Below are 24,154 nucleotides of genomic sequence, written 5' to 3'. Positions count from 1 at the left end.
ATCATCATATATATAACGCAATACATTAATCACTCTTCATGAGAGATTAAGAAATGGGTGGTCGCTGCAGCTGGCAGCGGCGGCGTTCAAAGAGCGCGTAAAAGACCGAATGCCACTATGCCGGTCCCCGGCGACATCATCGAGGCCGTGGCCGCAAACTCAGCCCCTCGAACTCTCCTTCTCCTCGGCTCGGTCTTGATCCAAGTTCCGCCGCGCGGAGCAATTCGATCGATCCTCTCTCCGCCTCCGAGTCTGTGTCGTGCCAGATCACAAAGCCAAGCTCAGCCGTCATTTCACCGCCCGGGCCACCCACGATGACCGCCACGTCGCCGTGCTCGGAGATCCAACGCTTGACCACGGCGCCAAGCTTCAAGCTACAAGCTACGTATAATTTTCTGGTGACTATATTGCATGCATCGATACGTGATGTTGCATCCATGCACGGCGTGCAGAGATGAGTCAACTACCAGGAGGTGAATGGCTTGGTAATTTAACACTTTAATGATTTACCTCTCTTAATCCATTAGTTAGTAAACTATGATCTCATGCTAATTAATTTGGACGAGGCCACGGAGCGCGCCAATTCTTGGGAATACCGGTCCATTAGTTTGCATGAGACCAAATCCAAAATCTTACATCTACCGTCACCGTTCACAATTTTAAATATTTTAAAAAAATTCTTTAATCTTGGCCACCGTCGAGGAGGAAATCTACATCCATATATATATCAATGGTAACATCTCCTTCTTCTCTCGCATTACTACAATGACTCCTGCAGCAACCCATTCATTATACCTCCATCCACAGATTCATGCACTCTATAAACATATATATATATATATATATATATATATATATATATATATATATATATTGCAAGTTGGCATAAATGAACAAACTATTGGGTGCAGCAGCCAAGCAGAGTGGTCCAAGAGTCCTTTGAGGGTGCCCAAGATTGAGCGTAGAGACAGTTGGGCCTATTTTGAATTAATTGCAGATGGAATTGATACAACTCTTCTAGATTTACCCTAACATATATAGTTACTGATGTGTTAGAATAGTGGTAGAATTAGAGAAGTACAACAATAAATGATAAAATCCAAAACAAATTCTGAGAATTCACGGGATATTCGCCTCTCCCTCCTATTATTCCTATCTTACTTGAATAAGAGAGAGAGAGAGAATGGAAGTGATGATGAGGGAGGGGTGCAAGTGACGTGAGTTCACGCGTGGCAGGCAGTGTCAGAGACTGTCGTGCATATGTTAATGAAACTTTGAGGTCACGTAACGTTGGTTGTTTTGAAATTCCATTTTTTTTAAAAAAGAAAAGAAAAAGGGCATATATAGTTCGTAAATTATCTAACTATATTATTAAGAATCCTTCAATTAGAAATTTTGTGAGGAGTTTTCTTTTACCTTCAAACCTCGGATGTGCGGATGTGTTGGATATTTGGATCCAATCCAAATGATTCCTGATCCACTTCTTTTCTTTCTACTTTTTTCGTCCGACGCTATCATTTGTACTCAACGGAAGCAAATAAAAGTTAGAAAACTCCTCTCATGTTCTTCTTTCCTCGGGATCAATAAACTTCGTGTCTCTTTCTGCCACTCGGATTCTAAGTTCTTTTTTTCTCTCTCTCTCTCTCTCTCTCTCTCTCTCTCTTTCTTTTTTTCAGTCTCTTTCTCTCTTCCGGAAGCGTTTGAAAGAAGCCAATAACTACCGCTTAAGACTAAGAGTAGTTCAGGTGGCAAGAAGGATCGATGCATGGCTGAATTTGATATGTGAGTGTAATTTCTTCTGGAACACTGAATTCAGGACTTAGAAAAATATATAAATATTTATATGTTAATAGAAACCAAATAAGTATTCCTTCCTTCCTACCTTTTGTTATTATTATTATTATTATTATTATTATTTCAAAATATTAATGTTTTTTTTTTCTTGTTAAAGTGGCCAATTTATCTACTTGTACCTATCCGCTCGACCTGTCGGATTTCTGACATCTTCGTTGACAAATTTGGTTGTACGCGTGGAGTAGTTGGTATACTATTGTCTTCTGATGCTCATTTATTAGTGTCCATAAGTCAAATGATTTTTATTTACTATGTGGTGAAATTATCTTAACTAATATAACACAAGTTTGAAATATAAACCTACACATAGAGTTATAGAAGTTATTCTAATCCCATAGAATTTATTATATAGAGGTCATCAGAAGAGTAATAATATCAAATAGGACCGCAAAGTCGTCAACTCCTAATTAGATGCATGTTTTAGTTTAGGGGACACTTAAAACAAGTGAAATATTGCTCATTTATATGCATATTATTTATTTTTAACATATTAAAATCATAAATCATGAAAAAGAAAACATGGCATCCCCTTAACGTAGTTAATAGAAAATATCCAATAAACATTTTACTTTTCTTTTTCTCTATAAAATAAGAATAAAATAGTTCTTAGAGAATCGAAAATTAATCATAATATATTTTTTTAAATAAAGATCTAAGTGATAACTAACAAAAATGATTATTTTGGATATTCTTTTATAATTAAGGAGGTCAACGTGTCGCAAAAGTAAGCGCTGGGTCCTCTTGAGCTACTATTTCACTAACCATACAGTGACTGCGGAGTGCCCCAAACTGTAGGAAAGTCCAGCGGTCGAGGCTGCAGAAGATCCTCTGTTCTTCTTAAGAAACCTCTCAGAGAATCCCCTGATTGCTATGGATATAGGTAGACACATAGGATTAGATAGGCATTTGAGAAGAGAGATAGGATGTCTATTATAGTGTTGGTGGAGTAGGAGTATATATCCCCCTCTCTCTCTCTTTTTTTCTTCTTTTTTTCTTTTTTTGAGTTGTGGAATTGTGGTCCAAACCATTCAACAATAATTGGGTTATAATCTAATCCTAACAACTTATTCTTACTAAAAATCAAGATCAAGAGAGAGAAGAAATGAATCTATATATTTATAATATTCTTTTGTCAAATGGGAATATATAACAATTGAATTTATAGATGGTTTTAATCTCCAAAAATATGGGAATCAATTGATGGTATGGAATGGTGGGATGGGATGGGATGGGATGGGATGAGATGAGATGGAATATCACATAAAGATGGTTTTATGCTTATATACTTCTCTCGGCACTCTCTTTTTTGACTGGTATCACTAAGGCTGAAAAGGAGAGGGAAAGAAGCTTATCCTCTTGGGATTAATTCGCGTCTAAAAGGAAGATAAAGGTAGGATTTGGTGAATAATCTCGTATTCATGGCCGTGACGCCATGCTTCCAGTGAGGGGTCATCAACCATGACACAACTTTTATCCTTTCTTCTCTTATATCTTGTTCACGTCATCTTTATCTCTCTATTTTTTAAGATACCTCCCTGATTAAGTAAAACTCATTATAATTAAACACTGGTTTTAAGTTGGAATTCTCTTTTCACGTAAACATACAGAAGACAAATAATTCACATACACCAGCAAAAGAGCTCTCACGTGCTAATCCAACGAATTTTTCTTTAATTATTCTCCTAATGATTCTTTTCATCACGCAGCAGACAAAGCGTGTGCATACTACTACTCTCTATCTCTTTCACCTTTCTTTTCCTCTTATCATTGTTAACGCAGTTAATTAAGCCTAATATAAGTCATTCGGGTAATCCACTAGTGATCAATAGGATGTTTTGCTCGTATGCCCTCTAAAAATCCTTTATTATTAGATGCATACCTTTATAAATGTGATAGTTATGTATCTGCCATTGAAACTCTGGTAATTTTATTCTAGAAAGTCCACGGGATCGTGTAAATAACCCAGTAGATAGTGTTAGATATGCCTGATTGGCGACCAAATATATACAAATAAATCTAGAACTTGAATTGATATACATGCACATCAGGGATTAAGGGGTATGCTATATATGCACCCAAAAAAAAAACACCAGAAAAAATAAAAGGCAAAAGCAAAATAAGCAGCTATATTTTTCCCGTTATCAAGTTAAATAAACATAAAACCGAATCAAAAAAGAACTATTGCAAAAAGACACTTTTTTTTTTCCTTCCAAATTTTCATTTAAAACCATATATTCTTTTTCTCTAATTCTTCCCCCCAAATACCCTCTAATTACAGGATGAGACTGTTGGAAATGGCGCGATTAGTTCCAAGATACGTGGTCCCATACACCGGAAGCTCATCCCTGTACCTTCTCCCACCACCACCATCTCCTCCTCCTCCTCCTCCTCCTACCGTCGTCAAATTTTCCAACTCGAACAGATCTGAACTCGAATCGCTCTCGTCGTCGTCGTCGTCGTCTTCTTCTTCCTCCTCTGCAAACCTCTTCATCAATTCCTCCACCCTCTTCCTCGCCTCCGCCGCCACGTCGCCGCGGCCGTAGATCTGCTTCTCCCCGCACGGCCGGCTCTCCTCGTCCACGATTACGCTCACCGGGTAGAATCTCACCGATCTCTTCTCCCCCCTCGTGGACGGCGTCTTGCTGAGGCACGACCTCGAGTAGGAAGATGCCGTCGAGCACGCCGACGCCGGGGCCGACGAGAACTCCTCAGCGGCGCCCGGCTTGGCCTTCTTAGGATTCCCGGCCGCGGAGGTAAAGATCGAGTTGAGGAAGCTCGCGAGGCGAGCACCCGGCGATGCCGGGGTCTTCGCCCTACGGAGTTCCTTGATCTTGCTCCGTATCGAGCTCGATTTCTTCTTCTCCGCGACCGCGGGGAACGGGATGCGACCGGGGTGTACCGGATCGGAGCGTGATCCGGTTCGGATCGGCTTGCCTCGGGCAGAGTGGGACGAGTCGGCCTCGGATGACGAGAAACCGCCGTAGCTGGAGGAGTCAGAGGAGCTCGAAGTCGAGTTCAGGGCACGGACGCTGTGGAAGCTGCGGAAACGGTGCTCCGGCTCCTCCTTCCTCGGCGCTTCTGGCTTGTGTTTTGTCACGGGCCTCTCAGTCACCGCAGGTCTCCTCCAGGAGTCGTGCTTCTTAGGTGCGGTGACCGGCGCAGTGCGGTCGGGTGCTTCGCCGTCAGACTCGTCGATGGAGCGGTAGATGGCGTCGAGCAGGGTGGAGGAGAACGAGGGGTGATCGTAAGCGTATCCGCTACGCGGCGGCGGCGGTTTCTTCCACTTGTCCATTTGCATCAAAAAGAAAAAAAAAAAAAAAAGCCCAACAGTAATGGATAAGTATATATAAATTGACGATTTTTTCTTTTCCTTAGCCGGAGGAGGCAGCTAGAGTTGCTAGTAAGTAAGAGAAGAGGAGGAGACGGCTAAGGCAATGGGTTGTGAAGGAACTCTAGGTCCTTTTGAAGAGGGAATGGAGGTGACGTGGAGGTGGGCCCCGGACGATGTCGCTCGTTTGATTCTCTCGGGCGTGCGGCTGATGGCGATTTGTGGAGGGGCCTGCCTCTTTAATCGTGCGTGGGATCTCGGATCCTCCTCATGCGGCCGCTGCTGCATCCCATCACCCTAGTACGCTTACCTTAATCTTTCCCACAAAATAAAAAATAAAGAAAAACCTAATAACTTAATTAGACTTTATTCATTATCACAAGAACAGGGATATTAATTTTACTCCACGACTATATGGTAACATCATAATAAATGTGGACATGGCCAAGGAGAGGATTGGGATGGAGGGCTCGTGACACAAGGATGCTCTTTTGCCAAAAGGACGATGCTTGCTATTTACGTACGTCCCGATTACAATAAGGATATATAGTAACGTACTTAAACGGGGGGGGTGGGGGGAAAAAAAATAAAGAAAGAGGAAAAGGCGATTCCTTTGTCTCGGTAATTTAAGCGAGCTTTTCGGGAGGATAGAGGAGATTAGGAGGACGAGGTGGGAAATGGGATGTTTCTTAACAAGTAATTTATTATTACTGCGGAGAATGGGGACCAACTCGAATGGTTAGAGAAAGAGGAGGGCAGATGAGTTGGCTACTTGGCTTAGCTAGGCAAGCGCACGGGGGATTCCATTCTTCTATCGTTTATTTTCGTTTATTTTGGAGGGACAGAGAGGATTGTTTAAGGATACCCAGGCTGTCTTTTTTTTTTTTTTAATTTATTTAAAAAAAACAAGGAATAATTCTTCTTGGTTCATGGAAGATACTTCCCATTATACCATCTTCAAATACGCCGATCGAGTGGGAATCCCCGTGACTGTGAGTTGGGACTATGCAAAGGAAATTTTGAATTATGCCAATAGTTTGAATCATACTATTTTCAATATATATATATACTTTAAAGTGGTAGATGTAGCAATTTGTTTAAGTATATGCATGTCTTGTTGGCTTGTTGACTTAAGTGGAAGCATTTGGTTGTCAGTGGCTAGATAAAAAGGGGACACCAATGGCGGGGGGCAAAAAAGTGGTGGACTTAATTAGATGGATCAGAGAATTGCTGAAGGTCATGCACTAACTAAGCATATGGCACTCCTGAGTTCGCTTCGTAGGACCTGTAAGAGTAGGGTGGTCCTGCAGGATTTAAAATTGGAGGAGGGAAGTTTCTGAAACCCCCACGAAGCGCCCAATTCCTATTAGATCTGACAGACTGGAAAAGATTTAAAAATGATTTGATGTGAGTACGTGTGAGATTAAACAAATGAAACCTTGGGAAGAAGCATACGGAGACCGGAGTTGGTTGCATTTGCTTTTAGGAACCAGCAGGGAACACCGAAAGGTTTGCGCACGGTAGTTGCACGACCTCTCTCAACCTTATAAAACGATTAATAAGTAGGGAGTAGTATGTAGTAGTAGTAGTAGTAGTAGTAGTATGTACATTGGGATTTTACTTGAATCCGTGCAATAAAAATCCTAAACTCATGATGATACTGTGATTTGAATGAGTGGTTCAGATTTTTGGAATCGGTGCCCTCGTATAGACCTTGTAATTTGAAACGTTGGTGTGAATTCCCAAGAGTCAGATATGTACACATGAACATAAACGTACAAGATACGGGTCAAGATATGGAGGTTGGAGGTGGGAGAGCGATAGTTTGAGCAGGGGTTTGGATATCGAAAGACATGCATGCCATCTCTCTGGCTTGGCTCCCTTGCTTTGTTCCATCTCGGGCAATTCTTCGGGAGCAGAGAAAGATCAAAAGAAAGAAAAAGGAAAAGAAAAGAAAGGGAGTTGTGACAGAGAAGCAACAGAGACAGACATTGGAACAGGCAAGGACCGATCCCGAGGGCAGGAGGTAAAGTAGAATGGTGCAGCACTTCTTTTGCTTCTTTTTTCTCTTCTCCTACTTTAACTTTTTGTCCTCTCTGTGTTCTCTACCACAGCAGATTGCTCTGCATTTGACTAGGGTCCAGCTTGATTCCAATCCGTTATATGGAAACCGTACTCCAAATTTAGAGATCCAATTTGAAAACCATATTGTTCTCAGATTCCCTATCGAACATACCTAATTAATCTCTAATTTCCAAAGATCAAACTCCCAAAAAGTTTCGTCTGTTGTTATCATAATGAGTAGTTGGGGAGGGGGGACAAGTGGTTGTAATGTTCTTAGGCACTTTCATTAGTAAAGTTTCAGTAGTGATCTCTCAGATGTTGACTATTCACAATGGAGGGCTTCAAAGATTCTTATCCAACTTCCATTGGCCGTCCATCGCACCCTCAAAATCCCACTGGGGATCTGGGGAGTTGTATCCTGTCGAGCATAATCGAGGCAAGTGGTGGGTGGATATGCGTGCCAAATCCTCTATGCTTCGCAGCCATGTGTAAGGGAGGGGGCGGCATTCCAGCGTCAAATCACTTTTGCAGGACTAATGAACCTAATCGAATCGACTCTTAACAACTCATTTTTACTCCTCTTTCTGTCACCATCTCTCAATCCCACCATGCATACATACCATGCCAATATAGACTTGTTTACAGTAAATTTCAAAGGAGATATATATATATATATATATTTAAAGGGTGTCTTAGTGTGTGAGACTCTTTTTAAACTTCTCGAAACAAATAATTGCATGAAAGATGAAACCAGTCTTATCGCACCAACCTTAGATTGCTTCAAATGAAGTCACCCCAGTGCTGATCTACTACTATCTGAAGGGGCATAAAAGCTTTGAATGGTCGAAGCGATAATGATAACATTACATACTATTCTTGCAAAGATCTACCTGAAAGCATTACAGAAGAACTGACTGCCAGTAATGGAGGAGAGCTCTTCAGTGGCATCAGCCTAGTGTATGGCACTATACACTGTCCATCTATAGGACGGTGAATTAATGGGTCCTTTAGGGCCCAACAGGTTGCAATAATTCAGTACGGAGATACCGGAATCCCGGATGCTATATGCTATCGTTCAGAACCATTACTGCTGTTTTCCTCAACAAACATGATCAATTCAGAAAATTGACATACTTCCTACGACCATATGTCGGCCTGATATCATCCCTAAATATTGATACCCAACTTCTGAGCTAAAGTAAAATTAGATAATGAGAGTTATTTGATTTTTTGTTTTTGAAAAAAAGGACCTAACAAAGTGGGAGGAAAAGACGATTCAAGTTAAGAGGTCTTGACACAGTAGAATCAATATCTAACAACAAGATTACTCTTACGCCATTAGATCTAGCCTAATAATGGTCTATAGGATCTTTCCAGCCTTCGTTACTATTATTCAATATGAGACAATTCGTCCGATTTGATCTTTAACAGCAGTGGCGATTGATGTTATTGGAGAAAAGAAAAGCCAATGGAAGTCTGCCACAAACCCATGTTGTATAGGATAAATGGGCCGATAAGATGGTTGGAATTTAGATCATTTTACCCTGGTTTGCGAATTCTCGAGTTTCATTTTAATTACTCTAGTAATTGAGGGTTGCCAAAACACGTAATGTATATCGAACCATTTATGAGCAAACAATGAAGGCTGCTACAAAAGATGTTAAGGAAAAAAGTATTACGCTTCGCACTCTAAAGATAAGATTAAGCGCGTGAATAGCATGAATTACAGATTACGACAAAGCCAAATCTATAATAAGATGATTCATTACACCAAGCAAATCATGGAACAGGCCGAAGTAGATACACATATCAGAGCACATATTACTTAAGTTCTCTTAACCGGGTCGAAGTTTGAGACGCCGATGACGGCGCCGACGATGACACCAAGCACAACCCCACCAGAAACAATGCTGAGCAGGAAGTTCTTGAGTGATGGTGAGACGCCCGGCTGCGCCGCCTCCGCAATGTCAGGAAGGACCAGTGCAGCCGCCACTGCTGCCGCCGTCAGCCCAGTCACCGCCTTCTCCTTCATCGACGATGCCCGAACTTCGAGGCGTCCTCCTGACCTCACCGCACAGTTGGCGGCGATGCTAGGGAGCCGCAGTGGGTGGAAGAAGGCGGCGGAGCCGCCGAAGGGCTTGTTGATGGCGGCGGAGGTAACTGGCATCGCCATGGCGACGGCCGAAGCAGATGCCATTAGGAAATGAATAAGTAGAAGCTGTTCCTTGAGTTATCCGAAGTGGTGCTTGATGTTTTGTCGGAGAGAAGAAGAAGAAGAAGAAGATAGAGAGATGGGTGGAAGTAAGGGTGGCTGGCTCTCAGTTGCACCCTAAAAAGATCGCATCCTACGTGGAGGATTGTGGTTGTGTCGTTGGAGGATAAGGTTATCTTTGGTTTGAGGATGGGAGAGAGCCAAGAGATCCAAAACCCAAATGCTTCTGAGCAATTGGCTACGACCATTCACACAATTCACTAACTCGTGATCCTAATGTCCCCCCCTTCCCCCCTACCATTTGAAAAATTAATGCACTTATTATATAATGAACTCAGTTTGTAAAAAATAAACCTCACATACTATGTTCCAGTTGCAAAATTCATATCTCTGAATAATCAACTAAAGGAGGACGACAAAATCGAGAAAACGCAATACTAAAAGACCAAGCAGTAATCTTCTTCTTCTTTTTTTTTTTTTAATCTGCCACTAGAATTGCATGCAAGTAAATGATTGCAGAGAAACACGATTGTTCTTCACAAAATGTTACCAGCACAGCAGCAAATATGATTGTTCTTAATTGTCATTCTTTGCTCACTGGGATTGCCTTGCCATGAAAAACAGGGCTTTGAAAAAGTCACATTAGAAAGTCTCAAACTCTCAGATGCACCCTTCGCGTATGAAAAAAAATGCATCCCTGTTCTTCCATTATATTAATGGACTATCTCTTGAAAAACTGCAACAACACACTACACTACCTTCTTTAGAGTTACCCTTAAAAACATATCGATATTAAATCAAGCATGAATTGACTGTTATGTCGATTATAAAACGACAAGAACTAAGATACAGAATCAGTAAGAGGAACAACATGCAGTAGAGATGGCCTGCAGTACTGAACTCAAAGAGTAACTCCATCCAATTAATCCGCACAATAACAGGACGTGCCACAAAATCCAATATGAGGAATCAACACAAAACCATTGTATACTACAACACAAAGAGGTTATGCATAAAAGAATAGCAAGGGTTACGAGGATCTTGCTGCATAGTGGCTCAGATTGAGCTATAGCATAGATGTCCCTATGTTAACATTGTTGGAATATTGCTCTGCATTGTTCAATCACACAGTTGAGCCTATCATGGTCTACCTATGGTAAACATCCAGATTTCACCTTCTCATTCATGACCCGTATAATCCATTAAACAAATCCAATCACCACCTTTTGGTGTCTGAGATTCACAACTAAGGAGCACAAAACATTTAACAGATCGCTACTAAAGTAATCGAATCCAAAGAGAAAAGATGAAGGCAAAGAGAGACACAAAAAACATTTAAGAATAAGTTGTCCTGATTATGGTCTCAGAACTTGTCTGGATCCTTGTAATCAAGAAAGTTCCTGGACCTTACTCTAAGAGGTTTATAAACTAATTAAACATAACTTTAGGAGGTACTTAATAAGATAAGAGAAGGTGCCACCATAAAAGAAAGCCAAGAGGGCACGGCCACTTTCTGAATAGAATTACACTCATTTCCACAGGCATAAAGTGGAAAGCAAGGAGCAGTGAAAGGAGATCTAATTGAAAACACTCCAGTGTCCCTCTTCATATTGCTCTCCACCTCCGCAGCATTGCCAACCACCAAGTTCTTAAGCTGGTCAAACCCACAAGGAGTGTCAATGAGAGCCTTGATGCAATTACATCAGCATATAAACTTAACAAACAAAAGAGGGGATCTAGCAGCTAAATGACCTCATGAATTCTCAGCTGAATTAAAAGAACAGTATTAGTTCCCACAGAGTTTTAGGAAATACATCAATAAAATGACATGAAATAACAACACAAATCATCTGAGTAGCGTAGATAATCCAAATCATATATAAAATTCTTCCAGGCAGTCGCATAATGCAAAACTTCTACTTAGAAAAAGAGCATACGCACAGTGAGAGAATTTCTAAACCGTCGAGATCAGGTCTTAGTACAATTATGATTACAGTTATACTGGAATTCTGGTTCTACTTCAAATATGACTAGGTTCCTGTGATTTTGTAATTTGCTCCTAAGTTGAAGTATTAGAGCTCAGGGCCAGAATCGACGACCAATTTATTATGTATTCCACCTTGAAGGTTACTACTTAGCATACAGCATATAGATTGTGTATTGTGATGATGGAGAGCAGTTCAGTTAATCTGACATGCGATTTTGGAGCTAGCGAACAGCATTGGTTTGATATGTCGATTGGTTCACCTTGTGAATGCAAGATTATTGCAAGTCGCATTGTAAGAGTTAATCCCAACATGAAATAAAAATATAAGATGAGAGGCTTGATATATGATGATGGGCCTATGACCTACAAGCTTAAGCTTATGTGATAGATTCATTGTACTAAGAATATCAAATCAAGTAATACTTCTTCCGCTAAGATTGTGACTCCTACTTCACCAATGCTAATGCTCCCTTAGTTTGGTTCTGGGATAACACTAGACTTTCCATATCAAGTTCAAACAAATCTCGGATTTGGAATAAAGCAAACATGGATACAACTCATTGAGCATTATTTCTCCTACATTCATCACAAACCAAACTTACCAAAGAACAGGGCAAAAGATTCCAGACTAAAACTCACTACTTTTCCAACGCATCAAAAATCCTACTCGTCCCTGTTTCTGAATTGGCCACTTACCAGACACACGCAGACAATCAAGCTACCATATTTCACCGACCGATAAGACTGTACCAGTTGAACGAATAAGAAATCGTTATTCATGAATAAAAAAGAATTTATTCATAATTTATATTCAAACACCATCAAATATAGTATAACTAATATCATAGTTAATATTTCTATCATATTACTAATGCTATAGATATTGAACCCCTTATTGATATTTTCTATATTCTAACTCAGAGTGGAATAAGGGAGAGGAACATCGATCCTAGCATTGCAACTAAATTATATATATATATATATATATATAGCTCTTCTCTAAACCATAGATAAAAAAAGAAGAGTATAACACTATCCATAACTTACCTTCTTTTTTTAACTAAGAAAGATCTAAACAAAACTTAATAACTTCAATCTTACCATATGTTTAATAAAAACCACCTTATACCCGGTATCAGAAAATTCTCAAAACCCTAATCTACAGATTTCCCTATTCTTATTCAGTACAACTTGAACATTAAAATTGAAAAACTTGTAGGAATTATAAACTAGACGCAAAGAAATCTCTAAAGAATACTTTGCAAATCAAATTATTGACGAAAAATAAGAAATTGCAACAAGATCAATCACCTCTCGGCAATCTATCCGAGTCCGAACTCGATCCGATCCGATCCGAATCGGACTAAGCGCAGAGATAACTCAAACTTCCGAGTCCATAAATAACTACTTAACTACAAATTGCAGAAAAGAAAAACCAAACGAGTATAGTATTATTACTATCCAGTGTGCTCTCCTTCCCGTCTTATATGCATGACATCCCTTTTTATCCAAATGAAGAGAGATTGAAAGGGGAGCAAAAAAAACTAATCCTGCTTCCCACCTTAGTAGGTAATTCATGTGGATTTCTCTATCCAAACTCCAATAAAAACAATTAAGCTAATTAGTTCCACTCAACATCAATCTTGGTAGGTCATTGGGGTCCAACTATGACAGCTCAGCAATCAACATAGAGAAAAGTTTGATGGAATCTATCAACAGAGAGGAGGCAGTTCTCTTTGCCCTCTCCCTTTTCATAGAATATATATACATTATAAATATATACATTATATATATATATATATATATATATATATATATATATATATATATATATATATATATATATATCTGCCTGGCTATAACAAAGCAGTGGCAAATAAGTATGTTCTTCTAATCTCACATCATATCATGGTATACAACTGTGATCTGCACATAAAAACTCATTCAAAAGATATTTATTTTTATCAACGGAAAAAAAGAAGAAGAAGAAGAAGAAGAAAAGGTGACCCAAATCCATAACAAGAATATCGTCTCAAAGCTTTTCAGGGATAGAGTTACATAAGATTTCAACTGGGGATTTACCTCTAAAGATAAACAACCATTGTACTGCAGAAAGGAAACCATAGTAGTTATTTTAAGGATATAATATGGCTTGTGGTAATTAAAACTTGTTAATGACTACATGGGAGCCTTATCACCATTCCCGAGCCATTCTTTAAATTAGAGAAGAGGACAAAGCTCAATGTAAAAATAATGGAAAGCAATGTGGGCAGCTAATATCTTTGCTTCCTTTCATTCCCAAACACATATTGATAGCTTTACTGTATACATCTGGACCACAAAATTTTAACCTATTACTATATTTTATATGCATGCCATCTGGGGATGTTATCTCATCTAAATTAGCTTATTCCTACTGCATTAAAGTATAGTGCATGGAATCCTTAAAAGTCCCGCTAATCTAAGGTTGCCTACTTTGCGAGTAGCTTGGAATCTTCCCCCCTCCACCTCACTTGCAAGACCAAAACTTTGCTCATAAAACAAATGAAGGACCAACCTGTAACGCTCTTAATTCTTAAACAAATGGATGTAGGTTGAGGTTAACTAGGAAAATGGATATAATTGTACAAGCCCATGACTTGGGCATGTCTGATATCTTAAGCTAACGAGATAAATAATTAAGTGTTTGTTGATAAGATGGTGCTTAATTGTGACAAACACAAACGAACCCTCTATTTTAGAGCACGGCGTTGCGTTTGCTTTTGGCCAACGCTAGCTTCATCTCCATTTCCACAAATGTTTGATAGATTTCCCTTTTGCTTGGGTTGCGTCATCTTTTGGTTCAACCATATTTGGTGAAAGCTCTGCTCTTTATCCATTAATGTTCCTTTTCTTGTCGTCTATATATCAATCACTTACGAAAAGTGTACTCTTTTAACGTGGTGGCCTCGAAACCAAGCATTCTATAATTTGTTGTCAAGTATTTGATGATCCAAAGAATTCATTTACCAGATTTGATCAACTTGCTGGTAGATGAGATGAGCTGAGCTGATGGGTAGAGTACGGGCAAGGATCACGTGTGTGTAGGAGAAATAATTGCGTAATTAATTTCTTGGTGATTGGACCAACAAAACCTAAGCAAGTAGCCCAGCTTGGAGATCGATTTGCTTCGGTCATGCATGCCATGCAAACGTTGCCACTCTCCCTACCACATTTGCTTTGTATCCATCCTTCATGATAAGCTTTGATAGAGACACTGGTGGCGATGCGATTGATGTTTAGAATCTTCCTGCCTTATGATCTGCATGCCTAGTGTTTCGGATAAGAGCAGTAGAAATGAGAACTCTAATTCCAAAGATCACAATCATTTCCTTTAACCTTTGATTCATATGTTGTGCAGATCGAAGGAGCAAGCCCCGAGTCCCCAGTAACTCAATGCGCTGTGTCGTCTTCTTATGGGCAAGAAGAGCCATCCGAGTAGTGTTATTATGCCCAAGCTGTGAATCCGAAAAGGATTGATGTAGGTTGGTCCACCTAGAGACAACTGAACAATCGAGACTTAGAGGGGAAAAAGAAGTGTCGTAGAATCATCAATAGTGCAGCGAGTTCTTGTGGGGGTGTATTAATTGCAGACATGGGAAAGATAGCAAAAGGACCAAAAGAGGCAGAGAGACGAGCATTAGTGTGTAGCTCCAATCTCCAAAAGGAACCTTTGGGCCCCTTGTCCTGTTGTTGGGTGTCACTGTATTTGGATAGTTCTGGTACTCTAGTGCTTTGGTTCCACAACCTTTAGCTGCCCTTTTTTTTTTTTCAAAATAAAAAAAAAATAATATAGTTTTTCAGCTACAACAAAGGGACATGCAGGAGATTACCGTTGGCTGGACCAATACAGCGGTCAAAAAGCCCATCTGATCTTATCTGAGATTCGTATGGCCTTACGGTATATGATTGGAAACCAAAATATTGTAGAAGTTGCTCTCTTGCTGATGTCCTAAAGCATCTTCAGAAGCCCACTAACTTTACAGGCAACTCACAAGGAGATGAGATGCATGCTTCCTCCCCTCCCCGCATGGAGGATGAAAAGGGCCTCTCAGTTAGCCAAAAAAATAACACAAAAAGGTTTGATTCCATGGGAGTGGGGAAAGACCTCTCTTTTGTAACTTTGTGAAGTAGAAAACAAGTACCAATCCTCTCGGTAATTAGAGAGACAAGAGAAGAGAGCTGAAGCTGAAAAAAAGAAAGAAAACCCCGACAAATATAAATCTTATCTCATCAGACTAAGGATATCCATCTGAGAAAAAAGAAAAAAAAAATTAAGAGTTGGAAGAGGTACTGACCTTTTCCTGTGACAAGAGAAGGTGAGGGGAAAGCTGAAGCTGTTCAATTATTGGACTAACAAAATGAGTGAGGTAGCCAAATTTTATGGATGATTTACATGGAACAAAAGCAATAATGTACACACCAATCGTACATTCTCATAGGATCCAGAAAAGCAAGGATTTTACCTCCAAGATAAGAAGAACACATGCAAGTATCCAAGAAGAATTGCAGAGGTAACAAGGATAAGTGCTTAAAATTCAACACCTTCAATCCTATTTACACCACAAGCACGCACCATATATAGTAAATAGAAGGTACCAGCAGACAGATGACAACAGTAATCTATGTTAAAAGCTGTAATGATCATGGCTTTCACCAAAGATGTATCCATAGAACTGATATAGTGAGATTAAAACAACTGAAGAAAAATGGACTTCTTCAATTGCCAGAGGATGAAACGAGCTACTTAAAGTTACAAGAACGCTAAGATATCACCTAGCATGTGGACCTCCAAGCTACTCTATACCAACTGCCGTCCTCTTTGCTTGACTTGCCAAAGAATGCGAGCCTCCGCGCCTACCCAGGCCTAATTCTCTTCTGACCGGCTTTGCCGTCGGATCTCAGAGTCCCTGCAGAGTCCCCTTCGGACGATGCATCGATGGATTTTGCAAAGGAGGTCGAGAGGTCGGCGTAGAGGTCGACGACGCGCCTTATGTTGTTGTTGAGCTCTCTGATTAGGCCGACGTTTCTGCTGAGGTTGTCTGGAATTTTCGACTCATGGTTCTGGTTGATCTCATTGATCAAAAGGCGATTTTGATCCAAGATGCTCTGGACCTGCACAAAGCTCTTTTGAAAGGTCTGGAGAACTTTGTTGTCCACTTGAGCTCCACTGCCAAGGCCTGAGAAGGTTCCTCCATCCATTTCTTTTCTTCTCTTTTTCCTCTCAGATGGAAATCAACACCTGCTCTGCAAACAATACAAGAACACCAGAGAAGATTCAAATGAAGCTATGTATTAGGTTGGTCACCCTCTTATTCGCTTCTAAAAGCACATTAACAAGCTCAGGTGAGGTAAACAATGCCTACCCATCACCCTATCACCTTAAAGAAACCAAACCAAAAAAAAAAAAAGACCCAGCTAGATTACCAAGGATGATAGAGAGGGGAATCTATTGGGAGTTGGTTCAGACATCAGGAAGCATGAGAGACAAGGACTGAGGAGAAATTATGACTCCCATGTCTTCTTTTCACAAAAGGGATCAAGTTTTCTAATACCATAGACACAAACCAAAAGCTGATCTGATTCTATAAACAGAAGTCCTACCTCTGGATTTCAGAAGGGAAAAAGAATTTCCATTGAGAAATCTCACATTCCAATGTACACAGGAAAATAAAAATAAAAATCACAAGGGTGTGAAATTATGATATTACAAAGTAAGAAATGAAATAGTAAAAGGACATTTGAGTCTGGTGGAGCGCACGGATAGAGGACGGAATTTTGTAGCCCAAGTGCTCCACCGTACGAAAAATAAAATCTTGCAGAATTCCATGAATAGGAACTAAGACGAAACCAAACGAAGAAAAGAAACAAAGGCGAAAGAAAATGGTATGAGCAGCCCAAGATCAATTTTTGACACAAAATTCTAAAAAATCTCGGTATGTAACGAGGACCAACCTCGCATAACTATCCAAAACAAGGCTTGAAGCATTGTTTTCTCCATCACCCGCAAATCCCGAAACGAAGTAAGATATATAGATTAAAGAAAAAAAAAAAAAAACTTAAGGGACCTCCATGCTTCTCTGTCATACCTTGGAAATCTGGAACATTTTGCCTTGGCGGATTCGAGACGCGAGAAACCGTAGGACAGGAAGGAGAAGAAATCTCTCTTACTTGAGAGAGAGAGAGAGAGAGCAAATGGAGGCAAGGAGGAGGCGATTTAATCAAATCCGGAAGGAAAGGTACGGGGCCTCCTTAAACTAAGATGGAGAGAGAGAAGGAAGGAATTACAAGTAGGTTCGGCAGTCTTCGCTACGAGATCTCCTCCTCCTCTCTCTCTCTCTCTCTCACTAATTAGTTTGTGGATGTTATACTTATTGTTCAATTATTTCCGAAATCTTGTCCTATTTCTATGCTTCGGATAAATGAAAGATCTCCTCCTCGGAACAAAAAAAAAAAATTAATCAATTTCGTTAGGTATATTCTTTTAACCATTACAATAATAAGAAATCTTTACGAGTTATGAGTCAACAATGTGATCAAATTCGTTCGCATAGTAACTATGAACTTCCCATATATGAGATAATACAGCTATCAGACACTAATCAACATGAGCTGCCTTACCGTGTTAACCATGTTTCTCTCTAATTCCCATCACATAAGAAAACCTCTTCATTAATACCTCTCATAACCTTCTCAGGGACACCTAGCATCACTCCTGCTTAGAGGTATATAAATATTTTTATGAAACACCACCACTTTGCTTGTTTTGAGGTACTGTACCCAATTGGAGTAAAGATCTTATGTGACCAACTATATGGCGACCATGTGGAAGGTTAGTAGACATCTCTAGGACCAGTGCGGACCACTCGGACAGTACAAATAGCTCAAGAGTTTATTTTACCATAAATTATATATTACGTCACATGGTTATGCTTAGAATTAAATTGTATAGTACTTTTTAATTTTTTATTTATATCACTTTACTCTTGTTAAAACTGACTCGATTATTAATTGAGCCATCAAATGACTATAATATCTACGTGATTTTACTTTTTACCTATATTTTTGAGATCTTTTATTTGATTATATATTTAAAGAGAGGTAAATTATGATAAAGAGATGCAAATTAAGACTTTAGGCTTGCAATTTTAAAGAGGGGAGGATAGATGAGGGAGAAAAATGCATTTTGTTTTAAGTTTGAAGAATAAAAATTGGGTGAGTAAATTTAATAAAATGAGAAGGAAATTTTGAAATTTTTGTCTACTACGGTGAGAAAAATTACTCTAAGAATATATATATATATATATATATATATATATAACAATTTATATCAGTCTAGACTATAGTGGGGGCAGAATGATAGACATGACAGTTTATGGGGAGTAGTTTAATGTTATGTATAAACGAGGGTAATATGTTTTCGAATGACTAACATGTTTTTTTTTTAATGTAATGTAGGGTTAGAGGTATGGAAGTTGGCTTAGGATTCTAAATTTAGAAGGGTACTGAAGTATTTGTGTTATTTTAGCACATAAATTAGACGCCAGTATGATGCTCATTTGGGCTGTGCGGGCCTAGCTTGTTACAATATGCTATCCATCCTTCTTCCATCGTTTCCTTCCTTCCAGCCCATGGGCTTTTAGCCTTTTGGGCTGAGGCCTATTACTACTAGTTTATGCTTTAGATTTTAGTCTCTCTCGTAGATAAAGTCAAAAACCGTGGGCGTGTCTACCTGCTATTGTTTTTTATTTTTGAAAAAATTCCTTAGTCTTGCACAAGATTGAGAAGTTATTAAACTATATATTAATATGTATATATCTGCGCAATATGATACAGGGGTGAAAATGTAATTTAATTAATAAGAAAGATGGAGAGGTGTTAGTGCGCTACCAATCAAAAGTCACGGCATCCACACATCAGTCTAGTCTACACCCCTCCCAACAAAATGCTCTCTCTTAAAACCCTCCCGTATCTTCACCGCCCTTCCTCCCCCTTCAAATCCCTCCGCTTCCCCTCTTCTTCGTCTTCGCCTCCGTCTTCCCTCTCCTTCTCCTCCTCCTCCTCTTCCTCGTCCACCACCACCATGGCTGCCGGTATATCAACCGTCGAGCATGTCGTCCTCTTCAAGGTCCGTGACTCCACCGACCCCTCCAAGATCGACGCCATGATCTCTCACCTCCGCTCCCTCGTCTCCCTCCCCGGCGTTGCACACCTCTCCGCCGGGCCAGTTCTCCGCAACCGCTCCGCCGCCGCTACCTTCACCCACCTCCTCCACAGCCGCTACGCCTCTAAGTCCGAGCTTGCCGCCTACGGATCCGATCCCACCCACCTCGCCGTGGTCAAGGATTTGGTCCTCCCGATCTGCGAAGACATATTGGCGTTCGACTGGGTCGCTGCTGGCATCGCCCCGGCGCCGTTGACGCCGGGGTCAGCGGCAAGGCTTACCCTGGCGAAGCCGACGGCGGAGTCCTCCTCGGCGGAGGTACTAGAAGTTGTGGCATCCGCGAAGGATAAGGTGGCCGGGCCGGTGGAAGTGAGTCTTGGGGAGAACTTTTCGCCGGCGAGGGCGAAGGGATACGAAATCGGGATGCTCGCGGTGTTCCCTGGAGTGGGGGAGCTCGATGGAATGGATAATGGTGAGGTGGACGCGGTGAAGGAGAAGGTGCAGCCGCTGTTGGAGAGCGTGATTGTTGTTGATTTCGTGGTGCCGCCGCCGCCATCCTCGAATTTGTAGAAGGTTGGAGCTTTTCCCATTGCCTCAATTTGATTTGGGTGAAAAGTGGTAACTTGGTAATTAGTAACGGAAAACTCATGAAATAAGATGTGATAAACCCGGTTAGAGATTTGTAATAATAAGAGGCTCGTTTATGTCTAGAAAAATCCTTGAGGTTCTCGGAGTGGGGATGCCGTAGCATTTTGGCTGAACTCTAAATGGATCTCATAATAATTTGTTCTCAATGACATATTTTGGATTATGTTGGTGTGCGCTTTAAACCAAGATCATTAAAACTCTTTCTATATAACACTCCTTGCTGCAAAAGCTAGTTTATGTGAGTATTTCTACATGTAACCGAATCACTTGAATGAACTGATATAGGTGCTTGGAAATTCTCTTTAACCGGAGAATGGATGATGGAGATGGAAGAAATAGTATTTGTTATGCACCTACTGTTCTTGATTGTGATAGCATGTTATACAAATTTGGCTTGACGTTAGATGATTCAATCATAATGTATTTTGTGCTAGTTTCCAATTGTTAAAAGTTTGTGCTAACTGATCAGTAACATTGGACGATGGTCATGTCTTAACTGCCTTGTTTTGTCAAAGTTGTGCTGATTATTCGTTGACAGTGTATGTCATTTAGGTTAGTGGTGTTAAAAAAAATGCCGATTGCTTATGTCCATACCAACTGCTACTGTGATCAATATTATTCATTTTTGTGTCTAACCTTCTATTGTTCTGATTACTGTCATATGCATGTTTCAACCTTTGAACTACATAGTTCAATCAATCTTTTATTTTAATCTTCTGTAGTTTCTGTTTTGCTTCTTGATTACTATTATCTGTGAGTTAACACCAACCATAATTTGAAGTTTCATCTGAAACCAAGACATTTCGTCGAAACATTTCGTGTTTGGATCCTATCCGATCTGAAATTACCTCCAAAACTGGCATCCAAAACAGACCTGTATAACAATTTTTTATTGTATTTTTTTATTCTAAGTTGGATAGGACTTGAATCAAATTTGTAACTAACTCAATATCAACCTCATTACTAAAATGATGTTAGATTTTGTGTGATGCATTGAGAAATAAGATAAAAGAAGAATTTTTTTTTTATCAAAAGAAGCCTGAAACTGATACAACGAAACTAGAAATGGAATTGATCGAAACATTTCAATATTTAACCAACTCAAAACTGAAATTTTGAGCTATAACACTAAAATGTTATTTGATCATTGGATATGCTTATATTTTTGGTTTCTACTTTGAATTGTGCCCAACTTTAAAAGTCTGTTATTAGAGTTAAGACACCGTATTGGATTTAGCAAGTATCTTGGGGACTCAGAGTTGTGATCCTCACTGCATCAGATGCAGAACTGCTTGGATGGTAATAAGGAAGACTTGGATAAGCATGACCCATCTGTAATCATCTGAAGGTTGCATGGACAATAGTTCTAGAAGTGTTCTTCTCTTCCTTGGCTTTGATGTTTCCAGTTTTCCACTGGTTCTGGTCTGTTGACTTTCTGGGATGTTGTTCAATGATTGAGAGTATATTCGTTGCAGAGATTATATTTAGAACCAGATTCGTAATGGTTCTTGGTGTGCTGAATTTATCGATTTAGTAAAATATTAACTTCATGTTTTGTTGGAATGTTGTTGATTGTTTGAATAAACCTCTTAATTGATTTTTTTTCTCTGAGAACTATGTATAGCATTCATACGTATCATTCAAATATCATTGTTTTATTCCTGGTCAGGTTAGGTCTGGTCTGGAAGCTGTTATTTACAAATTAGCAAGTCAGGTATTCATTCAGCTCTACTGATGAATGAGATTATACTCCTAAAAATACTTTCCTATATGAACAAGCTTCTCGGAAAGAACATTTGATGCTACTTGAACTCCCTGGAAAGACCTTTCCTGTGAAGTATGTAAATTGGTGTCATTAATCTACTGGGATTTGTCATACTCTTTGATGGCAAAAGAATCCTTCTAATACGAATAATTAAGCTCCATCTAAATGTATCAAGATTGGTACTTTGTTTCTTTTGGGCAAATGGAGTTTCAAGTTAATTATGAAACAGAGTTTCGCTGCTCATGTCGATGTGCTGTTTTGGTATCCTTTTGATATTGTGTCTGCATAAGTAAAACTAGTCTAATTATTAATTTGCAGGTTGAACTTGGTCCATGTTAAGATCAAGATTACGACAAAAGAAGCTACAAAACAATCCATTCTTTTTTGGGTTAAACAAACTAACCTTTTTTTTTTAAAGAAAAAGAAAGAGGCTTAAGAAACATCCTTGCGGTCACGGGAAATGATACATTCTAAACACATCTTTAGTTAAAATGAATTGGTAATCAGGCATTCCTAAGTCATCCCACCAAAAAATAATATTTTTACATTTACTGTAGTTTGCCAACTAGTGAGTAACATTATTTGCCTCTCTATAGATATGTTCTATATTAGATCATTGAAAGTTCAAATCAAGCAGTCATCTAGAATTCCTTTCAATTTCTATGGGCTGGATTATTGATTAAGAAGTTGAATAAGGGACTGAAAATCAATTTCAAAGACAAGACCACACCTAGGAATCCATACTCCTTACCTTCTATCATGGCTTCCCATAGAGCCCAAGCTTCAAAATAAATGACTTCGACCCCAGTGCACGGTCCATCTTCTGCCAATAAAACACATACATTAGAATCCCTGAACATCCATCCCACACTACTACCCTATTTAGTTCTAGGGTCAAAAACACCATCAACAATTATCTTAGTTGTCCCAAGGCTAGAGGGATGCCATTTAATACTGGTTATACTATTATCTTTTATGTGTTTTGATTTAATAGGATCTTGAAAGTACTCAATAGTCATCATCAACATGTTTCTCCAAAATTGGTAGACATACGGTTTATCTTCCTTAAACATGTAAGTATTTTGAATCTTCTATATTTGCTACAACGAATTAGCATTTATAATAGCAAGAGTAAAGACATTATTGTTATTCAATCCTTCTCTTTAAACCCAGTCCTCTAATAGCCAATCTCCATTAAAGGAAAGATGGATCTCTAGAACAGTCGTAGATAGATCGCAAAATTGTGAGGCTATCTCACAGTCCAGAAAGAGATGCTGAGCAATTTCACCATCCCTCCCACACATATTACACTTAGGATCAATAGAGATGACATATTTGAAAAGTCTATATTTTGTTAGCAATTTTCCCCTCATAAGTTTTCATAGAAAATATTTAATCCTTTATTTTAGGTCAGGTTTAGAAAAATTTTAAAGTAGAAACCTATAAGCAGATTTGATCGTAGAGAGCCCTTTAGGATCATGCATCCAAATCCAAGTATCCTTGGATAGATATCTTGGTAGTTGCATATTAAGGATTTGCTTCCCTAAAATTGGCCCAAACCTAAAATAAACTTTATTAGCATCCCAATCACCAAGACGCATCAATTTGGTCACTTTCTTAGTCCCGATCTTAATATTCATATTCATATAAGTCAATTTTTCAAGCAATGAGCATGCTAAAAATCTATGCGACTTGAAATGGATAAAACCATTTCTGAGATGAACTATAGAATTTTAAAGATGCTTATAAAACATAGAACAATTCCTCTTGATACAATTATTTCAAATTTAAAATTTTCCCTATTTAACATTCATGAGTCTAAACCATAAAGAATATTTACTCGTGATCATTTGCCAGATTTTAGGAGCAACAAAAACCCAGTAGCAATTCTAAGATCGCTAATGTTCAGTTAATCATGTTCCACCTAACTAAGTGCAACCCTTCAGTGTCCTTAGATTTAAGATAAGTCTTTAAAAAAAAGTCCTACCAGCCAAAGAGAGATTATCCCTACGGCACCCACTGAGCCTATTTTTAACTTTGGTAATGATATCCTTCCCGTCTTAATAGAAAGTTTCATACCCAAATAACAATTA

The 24,154-nt window shown here is 39.3% G+C and overlaps 4 protein-coding genes across 13 annotated transcripts; 1 reads left to right on the top strand and 3 right to left on the bottom strand.

The window, feature by feature from the left end:
* Positions 1–3,953: 3,953 nt before the first annotated feature.
* Positions 3,954–5,300, bottom strand: LOC140802763 (protein BIG GRAIN 1-like). Its single transcript, XM_073158369.1, has one exon. It carries the CDS (start codon positions 5,150–5,152, stop codon positions 4,127–4,129), a length of 1,026 nt encoding a protein of 341 aa, XP_073014470.1. The 5' UTR covers positions 5,153–5,300; the 3' UTR covers positions 3,954–4,126.
* Positions 5,301–8,976: 3,676 nt separating this feature from the next.
* LOC140780678 (uncharacterized) lies at positions 8,977–9,592 on the bottom strand. The gene has a single exon (XM_073126380.1). It carries the CDS (start codon positions 9,441–9,443, stop codon positions 9,072–9,074), a length of 372 nt encoding a protein of 123 aa, XP_072982481.1. The 5' UTR covers positions 9,444–9,592; the 3' UTR covers positions 8,977–9,071.
* Positions 9,593–14,974: 5,382 nt separating this feature from the next.
* LOC140780331 (protein ELF4-LIKE 4-like) lies at positions 14,975–17,859 on the bottom strand. Of its 7 annotated transcripts, none has more exons than XR_012107489.1 (3): positions 17,574–17,859; positions 15,318–16,731; positions 14,975–14,989 (listed from the first exon to the last, which is right to left on the bottom strand). XR_012107489.1 is itself a non-coding variant. In XM_073125802.1 (2 exons), the coding sequence occupies exon 2, from the start codon at positions 16,684–16,686 to the stop codon at positions 16,342–16,344; it is 345 nt and encodes a 114-aa protein (XP_072981903.1). In that variant the 5' UTR covers positions 16,687–16,726; positions 17,574–17,831; the 3' UTR covers positions 15,991–16,341. The 7 variants fall into 7 exon arrangements, 4 of the variants coding, with proteins under 4 accessions (XP_072981903.1, XP_072981894.1, XP_072981910.1 ...); XR_012107490.1 differs by having other exon boundaries at positions 15,318–16,726; positions 17,574–17,856; XR_012107491.1 differs by lacking the exon at positions 17,574–17,859 and adding an exon at positions 16,912–17,524.
* A 1,531-nt stretch (positions 17,860–19,390) lies between these two features.
* Positions 19,391–22,287, top strand: LOC140780645 (stress-response A/B barrel domain-containing protein UP3-like). 4 transcript variants are annotated; one of them, XM_073126335.1, is made up of 2 exons: positions 19,391–20,221; positions 21,971–22,287. In XM_073126335.1, the coding sequence occupies exon 1, from the start codon at positions 19,430–19,432 to the stop codon at positions 20,216–20,218; it is 789 nt and encodes a 262-aa protein (XP_072982436.1). In that variant the 5' UTR covers positions 19,391–19,429; the 3' UTR covers positions 20,219–20,221; positions 21,971–22,287. The 4 variants fall into 4 exon arrangements, with proteins under 4 accessions (XP_072982436.1, XP_072982434.1, XP_072982437.1 ...); XM_073126333.1 differs by having other exon boundaries at positions 21,966–22,287; XM_073126336.1 differs by lacking the exon at positions 21,971–22,287 and adding an exon at positions 21,577–21,901.
* The last annotated feature ends 1,867 nt before the right edge of the window (positions 22,288–24,154 follow it).

This window comes from Typha latifolia, chromosome 1, assembly GCF_019914945.1.
Source record: "Typha latifolia isolate L0001 chromosome 1, TyphaL0001v2, whole genome shotgun sequence".
NCBI classification, from domain to species: Eukaryota; Viridiplantae; Streptophyta; class Magnoliopsida; order Poales; family Typhaceae; genus Typha; species Typha latifolia.
The sequence above is the reverse complement of the archived record's forward strand: the minus strand, read 5'-3'. Positions and strand labels throughout refer to the sequence as shown.

Bases quoted from the DNA above. Each gene is read 5' to 3' on its own strand.
- LOC140802763 (XM_073158369.1), bottom strand. From the start codon at position 5,152: ATGCAAATGGACAAGTGGAAGAAACCGCCGCCGCCGCGTAGCGGATAC.
- LOC140780678 (XM_073126380.1), bottom strand. From the start codon at position 9,443: ATGGCATCTGCTTCGGCCGTCGCCATGGCGATGCCAGTTACCTCCGCC.
- LOC140780331 (XM_073125802.1), bottom strand. From the start codon at position 16,686: ATGGATGGAGGAACCTTCTCAGGCCTTGGCAGTGGAGCTCAAGTGGAC.
- LOC140780645 (XM_073126335.1), top strand. From the start codon at position 19,430: ATGCTCTCTCTTAAAACCCTCCCGTATCTTCACCGCCCTTCCTCCCCC.